Source organism: Lipotes vexillifer, unplaced genomic scaffold (assembly GCF_000442215.2).
Source record: "Lipotes vexillifer unplaced genomic scaffold, Lipotes_vexillifer_v1.1 scaffold537, whole genome shotgun sequence".
Lineage (NCBI taxonomy): Eukaryota > Metazoa > Chordata > Mammalia > Artiodactyla > Lipotidae > Lipotes > Lipotes vexillifer.
Genome location: NW_006776635.1, coordinates 741,274 through 760,690, shown reverse-complemented (window position 1 = coordinate 760,690; position 19,417 = coordinate 741,274). Strand labels below are relative to the sequence as shown.

The window sequence follows — 19,417 nt, the reverse complement described above, 5'->3', positions numbered from 1 at the left end:
ATGGGTATATTTGAAGTTGTGCCCCAGCGTGGCACAAACCACTCTTTATAAAATGCATTGGAAAAGAATTCTCATGCATTTTAAAGAGGTATGATTTGACTGTTAAATGTATTTTTCTCTAGATAAGTGTAGTGGTCATTTAAAAATGTTAATTATAGACTGTGTGAACAAGATCACTCTTGGTTTTGCTGTGTGCGATATAAACTCACAAAGACTGGAGCATCAGATGTGAAAAAAAGTAAATTCTACCCTTTCTAGTCTATTTGGTATAATAGACCGAAAAAGAAATGAGGACACTAATTTTGGTTCAACCATCACTTTGCTGAGATTTTGAAGACTTAACCCTGGCGCCTCATTACCTCATCTAGAAAATGATGGCATAGGTTTAAATCTCTAAGGTCTAATACCATTCTAAAATTTACACTTCAATAAATATGGCTTTATCTAAAATATACTTGGTCATTATGGTTGATGATAAGTAATGATCTCAATAAGAACTTTTTTTTTTGGCACATTAAAAACAGAACAAAAAAACAAAACAAAAATAACCTTATTCTCCTATATCTCTCAACCCAGTCACTTCTTTTCCCGTGTTGGAAGTAAAAGTAGAATAAGGAGCATGAAAGAGAGTGTACTTGTAAGGATCTTGTAAGAAAAGAAAACAAATAAACAAAACCTAGTCCTAGCATCAAAGGACTTCACGAAAGCAGACTTGGGGCCACAAAAATGCCCTGGAAGGAGCAGGACCAGGAGACAGACTGAATATAAGTGTAGCAATATGATTCTTGATGGGGCAGGGTACAAAAAGTAGAGATTGGATCAGATTGTTAAATATGAGTTCAAAGAAATGTCCTAGTTCCAAATAAATGCCTTGAGATAATTGTAGGAAGAGGTACAGATGGATGACAAAGGAGCATTAAAGAAAATACATATTTTCAAATACACCGGGCAAAAGGGGAAGCTTAGACAGGATTTCTGCCCATTGTACATGGCGGATGAAAGCAAATGATGGGAGACTTCCCTGGTGGTGCAGTGCTTAAGAATCTGCCTGCCAATGCAGGAGACACAGGTTCCAGCCCTGGTCTGGGAAGATCCCACGTGCCGCAGAGCAACTAAACCCGTGCGCCACAACTATTGAGCCCACATGCCACAACTACTGAAGCCTGGGCACCTAGATCCCGTGCTCCGCAACAAGAGAAGCCACTGCAGTGGGAAGCCCACGCACTGCAAGGAAGAGTAGCCCCCGCTCGCTGCAACTAGAGAAAGCCCGCACGCAGCAACGAAGACCCAATGCAGCCAAAAATAAATAAATAAAATAAGTAAATTTATTAAAAAAAAAAAAAAAAAGCAAATGATGGAAGACGTTGGCAAGGTAGGGGTTTTTAAGTAATGCTTTTATTCTTTGTCATTGTAGTATGAATTAAATATGGATATATCATTGGAATAAGTCCCAGTCTTGATGAAAGGCTGTAAAGCTAAATTAAAATAAAGAAGTAGGTCAAAGGTCACTAGGAAAGCATGTCTGTTTCTTTCAGTAAGGCTTTCTGGAGTGTTGCCCACAGAATTGAAAAGTGCTTTTTCAGATCCATTCGGTGTTTTTGAGAAATCCTGGAGCAGTGTTTTCAAAGTGTGATTGTGGAACACCTGAGGTTCTTGAGACCCCTTCAGGGGTCTGGGAGATCAGAACTATTTTCATAATAACACCGAGATGTTACTGGCCTTTTTCATTCTCATTCTCTCCTGAGAATACAGTAGAGTTTCCCAGAAACTACATGACTTACAATATCTCAGAAGAGTAAATGCAGAGGCAGATGTGAGAATCCAGATGTTTTCTATTAAGCCAGACATTAAAGACAGTTTCAAAAATGTAAAACAATGCTACTTATCTCACTTGGTTTGGAAAACATAGGGCTTCCCCCCTGCCCCAAATGTTATTTAAGATATTTATTCTTCTTATTCATAAATTAATTAGAGTTTACATTTTTTTTGGTTTTAATATCTAATAGTGTCCATATCAGTGGATATAATCTATCTCAAAAACACTCTGGAAGCAAGCCCTTGAAAATTTTTAAGTGTGTAAAGGAGTTCTGAGACCAAAGGTTTAAGAACGACTGTCCCTAGAGGATAAGTAATTTCTCTGAACCTTAGAAGAGGGCAAAGGTGACCTTATTAAACTATGGGAGTGGCAGTTATCTGTAGTTAGCAGTTACACAAATGTTAGCAATGATGCTAACTTGAGTGCCTTCTTCTTGGTTACCTCTGAGACACTTTAATAGGAATTCTTATTTGATAACTCACAGCAAACAAAGCAGTCAAGGCTGTTGGCATTCTTTCCATTTTATAGATAGGAAAATGTTAGAATCAGAGAAGTGATTTTCCAAGGATCATGAAAAAAAGTTGAGCTGGAACCATTTGGTACTTATGAATCCTAGTCCTATATGTTTTCCTGTTGTTTCACTGACTGCATTGGTGCTAGGACGAATCAAGAAATTTTCTTCTAGTGGACCACAGCATGGTGCATGGCAAACTCTTAACTTCTTGTGGAGGACAGCTTGTGTCAGATCACTTTAAGATCCTATACGACAAAAAAAATAACAGGTATCACTAACACCCTGATGATACCAGTACATTTGAAATTCACTGGCCAGGGGAAAAAAATATTACAGAAAAATGGGATAAAATATACCTGGGGAAAATATAAGGAAACAAAACTCCAGTTTTTATCAACACAGCACGAGGACGTGTCAGCAAGATAACACACCATGAAGGCCCATGGGGAGTCTGTAAAGTTGAGTATTTGCTGGTGATGCTATAGTGCCCATGGGAAAAAAGCCCAAGTGATAATACTGTGATGTATTAGAGCAAGACTTGTACAGTAGACTAGGAAAGATCTTCTCTTAGAGGACAGTGTCTAGTACTGTAGTTATAGTTGTAAAAGGTGAGAAATGGGGGAGTTTTGGAAGAGTGGTCATGGATGTTTAGCACATGGGATTCTGGATGGGGAGTGAGGAAAAGCGAACAGAGAACCATCATTTGCTGGTAAGTCAGGCGGAGGTAATTAGTAGTTGCCTGTGGGGCAAAGCGTGTATTTCTCTGATTTGAGCACCATGTGTTGCCTGGGATCTTTTGGAAATACAGAATATTTCTGCTGCATACTTCATTATGTCTAGCAGATGTTGCTTTTATGTTTTTGAGCCCAATTTGCAGAATGAACATGGTGTCGTAAAACATACTCCTAAAAACAGAAGAGAGGAGACTAGTTAACTGGCCTCTTAACAGGACAGTTTTAAGAAGGGCCAGACTTTTAGCCGTGGCCTGTCTGGATTACAAAAGTGAGACTATTCTAAGAAGAAAAGCAGTGTCATGACATGTTTATTGATGTAAACTGTGAATAACGAATGTTCAGTCACATTTTTAGAGAAAATATAAACCATTCGGCAGCTGACTAAGGAGGGGACTGTCACTGGACGGTTGCCTCCTACCTACACTCCATCCTCTAATATTTAAAAAAATTGTTTTCTTGCAACATTTGCCAGTGATCAAAAAAAAGAAAAAAAAATCCTCCTTTTCATGACTCAGTGTCTTCAGGTTGTTACAACAAACCTGTTCAGCTTTTGAATCTTATTAAAGTCAAAATATTGAGTCGATTCATCAGCACTAAGCGATTAGATTTTCGCTTTATGCGTGTTTTGAAAGCAGGGCTTGCTATAGAAGGTATATTTACATAACAACACTGTTGCTCAATGCCCTTGCATTTTTCTGCATATGCTCTTATCTTAATGGAAATTTACTGGAAAATTCTTGCCAGAATAAACACATTCCTTCAGGAGTGAAAGGCTTAATGTACTTTTCGTTCAACGGCACCACTTTCCTGTGAGCAGATAAACCAAATTATTTGGCATTAGTCATTATACTTCACACATTCCACAGTTCTCATCATGATCTCCCGTGGGGCTAAGGGTTGTCGAAAATAGCAATAAAGTAGACCATCTTACATTATAATGAGAGGTAAAACAAAAGCAAGGAAGGGCGTCTATATATTTGACATGAAATAAACCAAAAATGAATCCGGCAAACACTGTAAATTAGCTTTAGCTATCCTGATAAAGCAGGATTAAGGAATATGAACCAGAGATCAGTTGAGCTGGTGATCACAGAAATAAAAAATATAATTTACTTTTCATTTTTAAGAGAAAAGAGAGCTTTCTCATTCACATTGTAATTTAAGAATCAGGAGTGTAAACCCTAACCTGAGAACACCGATGGTAGTATCATGGCCACAGGGTGGGATACAAGGATGTAAACAGGAGTTGGGGCAGGGAGGGAGGAAGTGTCCTTTGAATTAAGGGATGGGGGGCGGCAAACAATGGACAATGGAGGCTGGAGGAAAGAGATTCACACAAACATGTCTAGACTTCCTCCTGTTGGCCCTCATTCTAACGCCCACCCATCACCAGGCCAGGGTTGCTGCTGGGGTGAGATTATAGGGATTGTTCCATCATTCATGCAACCAGCATTAATAAAGTATGTAATCAAGGCAGAGAGAACCATCTTTAAAGGGATAAAACTGGCCGATTAGCGCATTACAGTTAAGTAGTCAGTTATATTGCATTTATTTGCAGCAATAGGTAATTAAGTTCTTTGACTTTTACTAAGTCAGTTGGAATTAAACTGCTGGGTAGATTCGACCAGAGTTTAGTGACTTTCTTCCTTATGCTGTATTAAATCCTACTATTTTAAATAACTATGGGAAAGTCCAGTTTAAATGTGAAAATGTTCACACACTATTAAAGAATTTTGTTTTGTTGCATTTCTTTTTATTTTCTCTATGTGCAGTAAGTAAAACCAGTCTAGCGGAGTATTACTTCCTAATGTCTTCTTGGGAGATAAAAAAGCAATTTGATATTAGAATAACAAAACACTCATTCACCAGTTATTGTCTCCACTCAAATTGTATTTCTGAAAAATTATTGACTATAAAGGGGAAAAACCATAGCTGAAAAATTTCCTTCTTCAAGTAATAAGGCTTTTCCCTCTCTATCTCAATATAAACAATAATGAAGCAATTTAATATTTCCATTCTATATGGGTTTTTTTTTATTATTAGGCCCTTTAATTCAATGTTAGTAGTAGGTAGGATACGACTTATAAAGAAAAAAATATAGTTGAAGTCATTAAAAAATTTATTCACTTATCCTTTTCTACATAGATTATATTTAACCAAATGTTTACAAGGTAATTCCTAACTACTTATTCAGAATTGCCAATAAATATATTTTTTACCATGTTTTAAAATATATGTAAGTAATACGTACATTTATAAGTGTAAATATTAAAAGTTGCTTTCTAAAATAGAGTGTAACAGCAAACTTAATATACCATCCTTCTATTTCATGTTTTGGTTCCAAAAAACAAAATGAAAATTCAAATGGTACCTTATTCATTGATTGTGGATATTTGCTATGTAAGGGTTGATTGAGTTTGATTTTTAGGTATCAGTGATAAATATGAAATACTGTGTAAAATTCAGTCCCAATTTAATTAATCTCTAATCAAGATTTAACCTGTTGCTTTCTAAGAACAAATTTTCAGGTTTAAAGAAGGCCTTAAAATAATTTAAGTGAAATGGAGATGGAAAAATATTTATCACATTGCTGTTTGTTCTTTACCATGCTTTTCCATAGAGGATAAAACTGTTCATTCTACACGCGTATCACAATCAGTAGCCTCTCAAGGTAAACAGTTTCAAAATACACATCTCTTTGGTTTTGTTAAGGAGAACTTGAGTTTGCAAATTCTCCAGCTCAGTACTATGATATTTTAGAAATTGTACCACTTCTTCATGTACTAAGATGAACCGTGTTTTCTTTTGAATTTATAGTCGCAGATATGGCCAGTATACTATGAACCAGGAAATCACCAAAGTTACAGAAAGACCTCCATTTGATCGATCAAGTTCCCAGGATTCTTTGGATGAACTGTCTATGGAAGATTATTGGACCGAACTAGAAAATATCAAGAAATCCAGTGAGGACAGACAAGAAGATCAAGAGGTGGTGGTTGTCAAAGAGCCTGATGGTAATAATGAAATTAATAAAACTTTTTTCTCTTTTTTTCTTTTTCTCTCTCTCTCTCTTTTAATATGTATTGATGGGAAATGAATACATGGAAAGGAAGAGGAGGGGAAAAAAATTAAAGCTGGGAAAATCAGAAAAAGATAAATGGTAGCTGCCTTTCAACTTGAAAATGACTTAATTGTGGCAGATTTATAGATGCAACTGACAAATATAAGTGGCATAAGTAAATTCACTTAGTTTTGGATGTGGCTAGAATCTTGTTGGCTAAGCTTGCTGTATCATAGACTCTTAGAGTTAGACTAGAATTTTGCAATCATCTAAGCTTTATTTAAATTCCTTCTGTGATATACTAGCCACATGGCCATTTGGCCTCTAGTGAGTATAGATGCTGATGCTTTTCCGTCAGCTTGAGCTGTTTCGGTGTTCTTTATTTTATTGATTTACTATCTGCTCTACACTACCTTTTACTCACTTATTGTACATCTGCCTTCTGGAAGATCAGAACAAGTCTGTTTTATTTTCTGCATGATAGCCTTTCAAATGGTTGAGGATAGTTGTCTTGTTGCTAGCCAAGTAACTTTTTCTAGAAGGAAAGATTCACATAAATCCATCCTTGGTGGTTTGCAGACCTATCCCAGTACTGGTCATCTTATCTTTCAAAGTGTCATCCTCCAGATTGGCAGCAGTGCCACAGTTTAGCCAGCTAAGCTCAGGGTACAGATTTGGACAGCAGAAGATGGTATTAGCATTCTTAGCCTCCATATTTACTTCTTGTATTTGGTTCATAATTTCACTCAAGTCTCTTTCTAGCCGCATTTCCCACAGTCTCCACTACTGTATTTGATATTCTGGAAGAAACATGTAAAACTTCACTTTTTTTTCCCCTTAAATTTCATGCTTTTTTTTTTTTTTTTTTTTTTTTGTGGCTAATCTATTAAGTTAAAGTAGACACTAGGTTTCTGATGCCCAGCTCTGGAATCTATTATATTAGCATTCTTCCTATGCCTTGTGCCATCTATAAGTTTGTAAGTAAGTCTTTGGTGTATAAGTTGATACAAATGCCAAGAAAGTAAGAGCCACAGTTAGTACCTTAGGACCCACTGCTAGTAAGTAGTGACCTGTTTTTCAACAGAAGACTTCTTTTTTTTATATATAAATTTATTTATTTTTGACTGTGTTGGGTCTTTGTTGCTGCGTGCGGGCTTTCTCTAGTTGCGGGAGTGGGGACTATTCTTTGGTGTGTTGTGTGGGGTTCTCACTGCGGTGGCTTCTCTTGTTGCGGAGCACAGGCTCTAGGTGCGCGGGCTTCAGTAGTTGTGGCTCGCGGGCTCTAGAGTGCAGGCTCAGTATTTGTGGCGCACGGGCTTAGTTGCTCTGCGGCATGTGGGATCTTCCCAGACCAGGGCTCGAACCCCGGTCCCCTGCATTGGCAGGCAGATTCTTAACCACTGCGCCACCAGGGAGGCTCTCAACAGAAGACTTCTTAATAATGCTGAATGACTTAGCATCAAGTTGTTTAGTACTGAAATCTATCAATAAATAAATAGGCTTTTCTCCTTTGCTATAACATTTGTTGAAAAAAAAGCAACCAATAATACTTGAAAAGTTAGAGATTTTCCTTAATTTAACACTGATTTGTAAAAGAAAATTATAACCAACTCATTCTTTTATTTGGGTTCTCTTTCATTTTACTCTCATTCTTTCTCACTTTACCAATCCAGTTGAGCTGGATTGGTAAAGTGTCTCCCAACCTTTCTGTCTCAATGTTTCAAGATGGCAGCAGCATACCAGTGGTCTGCTGAGTAAGGAGAAAACATTGTGCGGAAAGCAGCACTCAAGCCTGATACATCGCCACGTGTCCTTAGCTATTTCATAATTCTCCAAGACTAAAATGGATTCGTAGAGTGTTGTTCATGATGTGATTATCAAGAAGAATTGGGACAGTTTCTATACACCCATGCCTTTTCTTTGACTTTAAATTGTTTGAATTTTACCTCTACTTTTTAATGGAACAAGTGACTACTGTAATCTTGTTTACTTACCTTATCATGGCAATATCAGCTTTTTTCTGGCCATTTGGTTTTATACACATATACTGAGTTCTACCTTAACAGCATTAATAATCATGGCTGACTTTTTATGTCAGTAAACAGTTTTTGTTGCCTGGCATGCAGAATGCCTGGCACTGCCTTATGATTTTTGAAGCCAAGGTTATTAATACTTTATTTCTGCCTTCATGGAGTTCAGATAGTAGAGAAGGATGGATGGACACACCAGTCAGGGCTCCATCATGTGCTATGGGCTATAATAGAGCTCTGCAAAGTTCTTCCCATGTGACATTCTCGCATTTGGTTATGAGGCACCCAGGGCAGCTGTGGTTTAGTTTACAGATGAGAAAACAGAGTCGGCTTGAGGCTAAGTGACCCGGCCAAAGTGACATGGCCATCAAGGTGCAGAAATGGGGTGAGGACACAGGTCTTTTGTGTCTCAAGTCCTTGGTCTTTCAATTTCCTCTATAAACATGGAGCTTGGAGTGCATCTCTTCTAGTTATCATTCAGTTTTTCTGTTAATCATCAACAGATCTTCCTTTTTTTTTTTTTTGGCCGCGCCGCCTGGCATATGGGATCTTAGTTCCCTGATCAGGGATTGAACCCGTGCCCCTGCAGTGGGAGCACAGAGTCTTAACCACTGGACTGCCAGGGAAGACCTGAATCGTCAATAGATCGTACACAACATTTGCTTTACTGTTTACTTCCTTTCAGTGTTTTGAATGGATTCAGTTGTTTAATTAGTTTCCTATAATAGGCTATTTTGGTCTTTTTGCTGAAAATAGTGTGCTTTAAAAAAAAATTTGTAAAAAACATGACTTTGATGTGCTGGCCTGGGGGGGTTAAACAAATTAATTTGAAGTTGATTAGTTCCTGATGTCCAGATGCTCTTTACTTCTTTGCCACACTCCCTGTCAGCTACAGCTGAGCAGAGAAAACAAGCCTTTTCATCAGTTAGGGTTGGACTCGGGTAGTGCTGAATTTAAGCCAAGAAACAGGGCTTTAATGGCCATCCCCAGCATCGACTTCCTTCTGTAACTTGATGGAAGTAAGTTATCTTTTCATGGCTTGCTCATCTCTGGAAAGGGAACAGTATTATCTTCCCCTAGTTAATCTGCAGGGAAGTTATAGAGGTTAATCACATGTGAAGTCATTTAAAAATTTTAATTGAGTATGTATGAAATGGATCTAAAATTTGATATCTTTATGGCTGGAGTTTATGGCAGTTGTCCAAGTTTCAGATAATGACTCTTAGCCCTGCGGTTTGGTTGTGATATAAGAGTTTCAGTAAGAGTTTTTAAACAGCTTAACAAAATGTAAAAGTTCTCATATTTTGTGATTTAAATACCATTTTTCTCTATTGTCTTAGAGGGAGAACTGGAAGAAGAGTGGCTTAAGGAGGCCGGTTTGTCCAATCTCTTTGGAGAGGCTGCTGGAGATCCCCAAGAAAGCATGGTGTTTTTATCAACACTGACCCGGATGCAGGCGGCAGCTGTTCAGAAACGAGTAGAGACTGTCTCCCAGACCTTGAGGAAAAAAAACAAACAGTACCAGGTTCCTGACGTCAGAGACATATTTGCTCAACAGAGAGGGTCAAAAGAAAGGGAGGTAGGTTTTCTTTTTTGATAAAGCAAAGGAATAATTGCTTAGAATCAGTTGAACCCATCCAGTTTAATTCAGATCATTAAAAACTTAATGGGCATGTATATGCAAGGCGCTAAAGCTCCGTGCTCTCCATGATCAAGAGAGACTTGACCCCTGTCCTTCTAGAAGTTATACTGATGGGGCAGAAAATGAAACAAGTTACATTTCTCTGTGACAGTCCCTGTGTTAGGTGTCCTTGGAGCTTTAGGAATGGCCCCAGCCCCCTAGACAATGTGACTGCTAATTGTTACTTACAGAAAAGTCAGAGGTAGAGGATTCTTCCTTCTATGTTAACTCTTTTAGGAAAATTTGCTTTTTTTCTAGACTCATGTGGGGATGAATGGAAGTGGAATGTGAGGGAGCTAATTGTAGCTGAATTATAAAACAGGAACCCTGAACATGAAATAACTTCCCCTTTGCATCTAGCACGGTGCCTAGCACATAGAAGATTTGAGTAGATATTTGCTAAGATGATGAATTTATTAGTGGCAGCTGTTGGAGTCTGGCAGAGACTCTGGGGCTGATGGCTATCAGGGAAGGCATGGTACCAGCAGGAGATCTGTATGGCGTAGAACAGTGCGGCTCAGTACAGCCTGTTGGTAGGCTGCTAGTGGCTTGTCCAGGAGGCCCTCAAGAGCTTGCACAAAATGTAAATTAATATCATCTGCTCCTTCAACAAGAAAGTCTTGCTACAAAGAGGAAAAAAAGGTCAGCTGAACTTAATGATGTTCTTAGGGTCAAAGTTGATTTATATTCTGGACTGTTCTCTGATGAAGTTGGAATAGCTCTGGTCTAGAAGACCCAGTTGGATGATTGGAGTGGGAACAAACAGAACGGATGTTGAACGATGATTGCAGTGATAATAATAGTAGTTATATTTGCTGCTGCCACTACTGAACACCTACTGTGCCGACTACTTTCCATGCGATATCCCATTTCATCCTTAGAGCTGTCCTGTGAGTGAGGTATCATTGTTTCCATTCTACAAGCTCATAGACTTTAAGTCACTTGCTCAGTGGTCCTGTAGATAGCAAACCCAGATTTGTCAGACTCTAAATAAGTGCTTTTAACCACTGTGCATCCTGCTACGTTTGGGTTTACATATATGATTCTGATATTAAGTAGTCTCAGTAAATACATGAGATGTATTTACACTATAAATAAAGGGTAACAAAAATCTTTTTAAAGAATGAGGGACTAAATGGACTTATATTTAAGGTGTCTTTCTGTCATATAGAGGTTTTTTGCTTTTTGTAGACATTTCATTCTTCCAAGAAATCCTTTATAGCTGCAGGTTCCTGCTCTATTTGCATGGTCAATTGTAGATCAAATCCAGTCCATTTTATAGGAGTTTTGGGGTGACTGGATTGCTCTAGGTAGGTCTCTGGCTGCTGTGAGGCAGGTATGTGCTTGCATACCACCCAGTTGTTATTTGGGACATCCACTGGGGTTGAAGGACTGGACTTGGTTTCTAGCTGTAGAAAAATGAATAGTAAGGAAATATAGTGTTATGACATTTCCTTCCCAATTAAAGAGCCCTCCCTGAGGGAGTTAAGAGGAAACAAAGGGGGGGGGGCAGAGAGCTGAGCCTAAGCAAACCATATACTGTGGGATTCCTGCCAGTCTCTAAGAGGATGTTGCTACTCAATGCTTCAAGCAACATTTTCCAGCAAATTCTTGGTAATGTCTAAACCACATGGTTTGAGTTCAAGGTAACTAGTGAGTTGTATCATCTGATGGAGTCAATAAGAGAGAAATAGCACAAGTAAATTAAAATAATGTTAACTTGCTTACACTTTATGCCTTTAATCGAAACACTGCCACCCATTAGAAATATGTCCCCCATCCCTCAAGCAAACATGGGCCAGCTATCTTTACTTGCAGTTCTTCTATTCTCACATAAGTACAGTGGTCCCTCCATATCCCTGGGTTCTGCACCTGTGGGTATGGAGGGCCGACTATACTGTGCCATTTTTTATAAGGGACTTGAGCATCCTCCAATGTTGATCCGCAAGGGCAGGGGTGGGGGGTGTCCTGGAACCAGTCTCTAACAGATACTGAGAGATGACTGTCCCTATTCAGCTGTTCCGTTTCAAATGCTTCCTCATGAAGCCCTTGCTGACACTGGGAAATATAATACAGAAATGAATATCATCTGCACTGTTATCTTCAATTGCTTAGGAAAACAATTCCAACCACATGCTCCAAAATATGTGTTCGTATGTAAGATTAGAATTACTCACTGTGTGCCCTGTGCCATGGAGTGCTGGCTTTCTGCAGGCTCGTGGGTGGAGGGAGGAGGATGGTGTTGCCCTGCCTGAGAGGGACTGAAGTGCCACGACTCTCCTACCACTTCTGTGATTGGTAGTCGCTCTATACTGACCTGGGTACCTCTAACCTCTAAGTAGAGCACCTCTGCGTACCTGCCCCGGTGCTTTTCTAGACTCTTCTTGGACTGCAGGTGGAGAGGGGAGTTCTCCTCTGCTAACACCTGAGTTGAAGCATGTGGGGAGGGGACTACAAAGGCTATCTTCTTTTGTACAGAGAGGAAAATCCAGTGGAATGAGTATTTTAAAGACAGTTCATTCAAACAGACCTCTGTGTATGATTGACCTAGACTCCCCTTCCTGATTCCTGAATTCCTCCTGAAGCCTTACTTGGAAAGGAGGAAGTACAGCCTGGACACACTTACTGGTGAGAGGAGCCAGCTGTGCTTTCCTGTGTCCATAAACCCTTGGAGGGCTGCATTCTTCAGGTGTCACTTCCCCAACCCCTCGAAAAAGGAGTTCCTTTGAATATCTAAGCTCTTACTACCTGCTTGGTAACTTAGTTTTAGTTGATCTCACATTTATTACTAGCTTTTAAAAAAACTATGAAGAATTCTATTTTATTACCTACACGTCAACTTATAATTTTATTTTATAACAGCGTTATTGAGAGAGAATTTACCAAGTCGCCCACTTAAAGTTTACAATCCAGAGGTTTTTTGTGTAGTCACAGATTCGCAACCATCCTCACAATGCATTTTAGCACCATTTCATCATCTCCAAAAGAAAACCCATACCCATTAGCAGTCATTCCTCATATTCCTCTCCTTATCCCCTAGGCAACCACTAATTTACTTTCTGTCTCTATGACTTTCCTATTCGGAAGAGTTCGTAGAAATGAAATCACACAATATGTGGTCCTTGTGACTGATTCCTTTCACTTAGTATAATGTTTTCAAGGTTCATCCCTGTTGTAGCATGTACCTGTACTTTGTTTCCTTTTATTGCAGCATAATATTTCACTATGTGTGTAGCTCACATTTTGTTTATCTACTTATCTGTTAATGGGTATTGTTAACTTTTTGAGATGTTTTCTTTTCCTTTCAATTTATAGCGGTGTTCTTGATGGCAGGGACACTCTTGGTGTTGCCCTTATTCCCCACAGGGCTTAGTAGTGTGTCTTACAAGTTGTGGGTGATCACATGTTTATTGGATGATTGCTTGTTGATTATACCTGTAGTCCTTTTTTTCTGTGATTGATATAATTCTGAGTGCATTTCTTGTACTCTGAAGGTTAGTAATAGAGTTATTTCACAGTACCGTTTCTCTGGTTGTGAGGTAGAGATGACTAAATGGCCCATGTTCTATCTTTAGCCTCCAGATGGTGCAGAATCACAATCAGTCAGAACAGACGAAAACAAATACCAAGGAAAAGATGGTAAGTTGGACCCGTTCTCTTGTATTTTCTCATTTATTAGTATAACAAACAGATAAGACCTTTTAAAACATTCATCCTCAATTCTGATAAGCAAATTCTATTCAAATACTCATATAAAGTACCCAAATAGATGATTACATAAGACTGAGCATATAGTTGGCCTTTGATTTTTTTTTAAATACTTGTCTGTCTCTATCTGTTCTAACACCTCTGTACATAGTCAGTTTTCCCAAATGCTTACCATGTGCCAGGTACTATGCAGAGATATTTACCTAATTTAATATACTCAGGAGCTCTATGTAGTAAATATTCTTAACCCATTCTACAAATGAGAGAAGTGAGGTTTACAGATGTAAAGTTACTTTCCCAAGGCCACACAGCTAGTAAGGGGAGCCAGTGAATTTGGAACCTCATTTTCAGATCTGAAGTTCTTAACTCATAAATGGATTGCTTTTCAGAAAGTTTAGAAAAACTTTTTTTTTTTAAGTTAAGATTTTTTTGGGGGGGGGCATTGATTACAACTCTCCTTTTCATTCCTTTTTCTGTATCTGTTATTTCAGAAATGGATTAGAAATTCAAGGCATGGATGAAAATAAATAGTAAGACTTTATTAGTACTTACCAAGAAAGAATTTAAAGCTATTTCATGGATTTACAAAAAGGGAAAATTTCTAAATTAAGGTCACAGATTTAATCCTCAGTGTGCTGTTACTTAAAAACTATAGCAAAGGTTGTTGGTGGCTGCCTGAGTCCCGCTTGGGACTTTTCTTTTGTTTATGTCCTTAAGACCTGGCACCTGGAGTGTTCATGGCATTACTTGTGTTATGTTTGGATTGGCAGTAGTGGAGGAAGAGTATCAGGTGGACTGTGGAGGCCTGGGAAGTGTTCCCAACCTTCCTATAAAAATGAAAGGTTAGTCCAAAATTACTGTATATGGGACATTTTGGAGTCTTGGAGCATCTAGTATCTTTATCCTTCCTTCCATACTTTTCTCAGAACTTCTCTCCTGCACCCCTGCCTTAAAATGTATACACACACACGTATGTGCGTATATAAGTGTGTGCGTGCGTGTGTATAGACACATACGTGTCTATATATTTATGTCTATAAAAGCACTTGCTTTTTACTGTTCTGTGGAGATTTCTTTAGTTACATGTTTTATATCAGAATGAAATTACTGGGTGTTTCCCTAAGTCTGTGTGCCAGTAGACACTGAAGTGGCAAGCAGGCTGGAATAGCCAGTGCAGGCGGGCTAGAGAGCTGTGTCGTTAAGAGAGACAGATGAACCTTTTGTGCCAATATCAATATGCTTTGGGCTTTGGGGAAGAGCGACTGGCAATTGCTAAATGAATACTGAGGAAAACATTGTCCTTTCTTGGTGTTTTCCTCCTTTGCCAGAGATGGTGATGTAGGCTATATAAACAGAAGTTCTGGAAGACAAGTTCATTATAGCAGTCCCTTCCAGCCTAGCTTGCAGCAGCCGAGTGGAATGTGACAAACTTGCTGCCTGATTTACATCTGCTTTTGCTGGAATGCTATGAAGTGGGCATAGAGCCTCCAGTCAGAATAATAAGAGAATGTGTATAATGCCATCCAAGTCACTGAGTATTTACTACTGCACCTGTTCTGGGCAATGCCATGCTCTTTTGCTAGCCAGTGAATTAACCAGTGTTATGCAAACATTGAAAGGTTCTGAATGAAATGCGTGGAAAATATTGTCTGGAGTTCAAAAGTGGAGCTCTTTCCATTTGAAATCTGTAAGTGTGAGCTACGTGGTCTATTTTAAACGTTTTCGCTACACTTAGGCTTCTATGCATGTTCAATCAAAGTTACTTACTCTAAATGAAAAATAAAATTTTAATGTTGCAAGCATTGTTGCATTTCAAATTAATTAATCTACTGCTAAGTATCAATCTTAACTTTTCATCAAATTATACAACTCTGTGTATATGAAAGGCCAGTGTTTAATACATACATTTAGAAATACTAATAACGCCCAAATAATTTTTAAAACTTTTGTGTTATGTATGTTTTCTTTTCCGAGTTCCAAGGAGGAGGGGAAATTACTTTTTAAAATAAAGATATGGATTATTTTGGACAATTGAAAAACTTTGAGTTTTGTAAAATATTTGTAACTCAGTGCTATTATCCACTTAAAAACCAAAGGAGAATAGATTAAAATAAATTATATTATTTACACTTTTGGGCTTTAAGAGCCAAAAGGTTTATCTCAGCGTTCTCTGTTAACGTTTCTCTTTGAGAGTAGATAATTGATCCATAGATACTTTTATTAATCGGTTAACTATTTCTTTTAGCAGTGCTCCTTTATCACCCCTGAAACTGTTTTTCCTGCTATCTGCCTTAACTGGAGTTACCATTTGATCCTTAAGCCTTTTCTATATTGTGTTTTTTATTTTTGCCAATTTTTGGAGGAAATTCATATGTTTAAAATGTATTCTAACTTAATTATAATTCTTCTCCTCAGTTTTGAATTCAGCACAGAACATTTGTTTGTGTGTGTGGGGAGGTGGTGTTTATTGTGGCTCTGACATGGGGCTGCTCAGGAGAAAAGGGAGTCCTTTTAACATTCTTGTCCATAAACACTCAGCTTTTAGAAAGGTAGCTTTTTTTTTTTTTTTTTTTTTTCCCTTGCGTTATGCGGGCCTCTCACTGTTGTGGCCTCTCCCATTTGCGGAGCACAGGCTCCGGACGCGCAGGCTCAGCGGCCATGGCTCACGGGCCCAGCCGCTCCGCGGCATGTGGGATCTTCCCGAAACGGGGCACGAACCCGCGTCTCCTGCATCGGCAGGCGGACTCTCAAGCACTGCGCCACCAGGGAAGCCCAGAAAGGTAGCTTTTAATTTAAGAAAATGGCTAATCAGTTTTTTCCTCTTAGAATGGTTTCCTAGGAAACCAACATACATATTCACAGTAAAACATAAAGCAGTGTAAACCGGTGGGAATGTAAAACTCAAATTGTGCTTTGACATTTAAGTTAATACTTTAAAAATTAATCGGAGAGAGGTCTAGTTATCCTAATTAAAAAAAAAAAATTGTCACAGGCTGTTGGAAAAGCATAATGTGGCATAGATGGCAGCAGATAAATACAATCAAAGCGCTTTAAATTTTCTCTTATTTTTGGAAGTTACATGGGGCCATTTTACACTTTCTTAACTGTGAGATGTGACCAGGGCCAGCTATGTAATTTGCAAGGCCCAGTGAAAACTGAAAATGTGGGCTTCTTGTTCAAATTGCGAGACAGCAACAGTAGAACATCAAACCCAGCTTGGGGCCCCGCTGAGCACTACCTAAGTCCTACAACCACGAAGCCCGCACTGCTTATTGAATGAGAGTGAAAAAGGCTAGATTTAGATTTATCCGTATTTTCTTTTGAGTAAAACAATTTTTCTGTGTGTTTTTGATTTAAATGACTGTAAGTATAGAAAATATATAGAATATAATACAAATACATTTTCTGAAGGCACCAGACTTTTAATAATATACATATATATGACATATTTATTAAATTTTAAAATTAACTTTACCCTCCATCACCTTGCTGTGTTAGTATATAAGCATTTGAATGTACTATGTAAGCTTACTGATGTAATCCAGAGCTGCCCACCATAAATTAAAGGTCTGCAATGAGAAAATAACAGTAATCCTGTCATTGATTCCAGGTTTTTTTCTAGTGTGAGTTGTGTTAAAAACCAAAAACTTAGCAAATAGCCAAATTTAGAAGTATTTTCTTCCAAGCTTAAAGCTGACGTTTTCAGCAAATAAGTTTTTAGGTGTTAATTTTTTTCCTGGAGGATTAACAACAAACAAACCAAGAAAAAAATGTTAAATTTATTATAAACTGTTGATGTAAATACATGGAACTTATTTCATTAGATTTATAGTTGTAAGGGAGCTGTTATAATCTTTGTAATAATCTGTTGGTTCTGGTGCCAGGTACCTCCAGACCTGACTCCCACAGTGCACGTTGTTGGTGCTAACTTTTGTTTTGGAATTTTTACTATGATAGGTAGGTAACATTCCAGAAAGGACATGCAGGGCATGGAAGAAATCTTTTTCAGGGATCTGTTCCACTGTAAGGAAATTAAATGGTATATCATAGTTTTAAGAGAGAGTAAAGCTAACCTCCTCCTCTCCTTTTTTTGCTTTTACTCTCCCAGTATAAAATAAAGCAATGATTAAGTCTACTAAATTTTTGTGAGGTTTTTCATTCAGAGCTTGAGATCACCCATCAATGTTTTGGAACTGGACTCAGTCTAAGAATTGTGACCTCAGAGAAAGATTCCACAATTCAACTCTGGCTTTCTAGTCACCACCTTCCCTCCTCTACACCCCCATGCACCATTGGTAGAATTCCTTGAGTATACTTTTTACTATTAAAATAACCGTTAATTATTGCTTATAGTAAATAGTACTTTTCCCAAAGGTTTATATGGTTGATGTATTAGAAGTTAAAAAAAGAAGTAGCCAAAGCACTTGAATCTTTTGTCTTTTTCCCAGATCAGGCATCTAGCCTAGTTGTTGGCGAAAAGGAGCTGACTCCAGGGGTGCCTGAAGAGGCATCTGCCTCTGAAACAGACATCAACCTGGAGGTATCATTTGCAGAGCAAGCTGTCAATCAGAAAGAGAGCTCCAGAGAGAAAATCCAGAGGAGCAAAGGGGACGATGCCCTGTTACCTGTACGTAATGCACTACTCGGATGTCATTATCAGAGTATATTGTTCATCAGCTTTTTATTTGGAAAATTTTAGGTCCTTAGAAAAGTTGAAAGAATACTATAGCATACACTCCTACAGCCTTCCTGTAGATCCATTTAACATTGTACAACCTTTACTTTTTTTTTTACATCTATCTATCTATCTATGTATAGGTTATACTATAGACATATACTCCCTTTTTCTTTAGCTTAACAAGAGCATACAAAACAAAACACAGTTATAATGCTTAAGAACTTGAACATTAAAACAATAATTATATTTTAATATATGATCATATTAAAATGTTCCCAATTGTCACAATATTGTCCTTAATATCAATAGCTTCTCCCTTACTCGCACCTGGGATTCAAACGAGGGTCATGTGTTGCATTTAATGTCATATTTTTTTGGTTTCTTAAATCTAGATCAGGTCCCTTGATTTTTCTTTAATATTTTGAAGAGTCCAAATCAAATTTCTGATTTTGTCTGTTCTTGGTGACTGAATTCACATTAAACATTTTTGGTCACACTACTGCCTAGATGATGTTTATACCTCTCATTGCATCGTCAGAAGAGGGGCATGACATCAGATGGTCCCTTTACCGGAGATGGAATTTTGACCACTTGGTTAAGGAGACGTTCACCGGATCTCCCCATCATAAAGATACCTTTTCCTATGTACAATTAATACTAATTTGCGATCCTTGAGACTGAGGGAATATCCTATCTCCCAGTAGTAACCTACCGCCCAGTGGCTTCACCATGCGTTTGTAATCCTTGCCTGAAACAATAATTAGACTAGTGTTTGAGAAATGGTGAATTTCTCATTCTGTTATTTCTTCTATATTGATTGGCTGGCAATCTTCCATAATAGTGCTTTTCCTCCCTTTTCTCTTTTTGTTTTTGAATATCACTATTCAAAAACTTCCTTTTTTTGTTCATTGTTTTATAACTCATTATTGTTTTTCTTTGATGTTTAAATTTACCCAGATTTGACAAAAGGGAGCCCTTCAAGCTGGTTCCTATGCCATTTTAACATGTCCTCATTCTTTTACTCCTTTGCTTTCTAGTACAAGATGTTCCAGGCTCACCTTGTACTTTTCTCCCCTCAGATTAGAAGGAATCTGTTTCTTCAAGGAGTCCTTGTTTTTTCAGTAGCAGATTGTGTTTAGAAACCAACCTCTGTGTACTGAGTGTTCTCATTGCTACCGAATGTCTTATATTTTTA

The 19,417-nt window shown here is 38.1% G+C and overlaps 1 protein-coding gene across 1 annotated transcript in view; it reads left to right on the top strand.

Annotated features, from left to right (window-relative positions):
- ARHGAP18 (Rho GTPase activating protein 18) overlaps nucleotides 1-19,417 on the top strand; it is a 131,887-nt gene that overhangs the window by 67,808 nt on the left and 44,662 nt on the right. Inside the window, exons 2-5 of the mRNA XM_007450525.1 lie at nucleotides 5,882-6,078; nucleotides 9,496-9,738; nucleotides 13,419-13,475; nucleotides 17,993-18,171. Coding sequence (XP_007450587.1) covers nucleotides 5,882-6,078; nucleotides 9,496-9,738; nucleotides 13,419-13,475; nucleotides 17,993-18,171 — 676 coding nt within the window. The remainder of the gene's footprint in view (nucleotides 1-5,881; nucleotides 6,079-9,495; nucleotides 9,739-13,418; nucleotides 13,476-17,992; nucleotides 18,172-19,417) is intronic.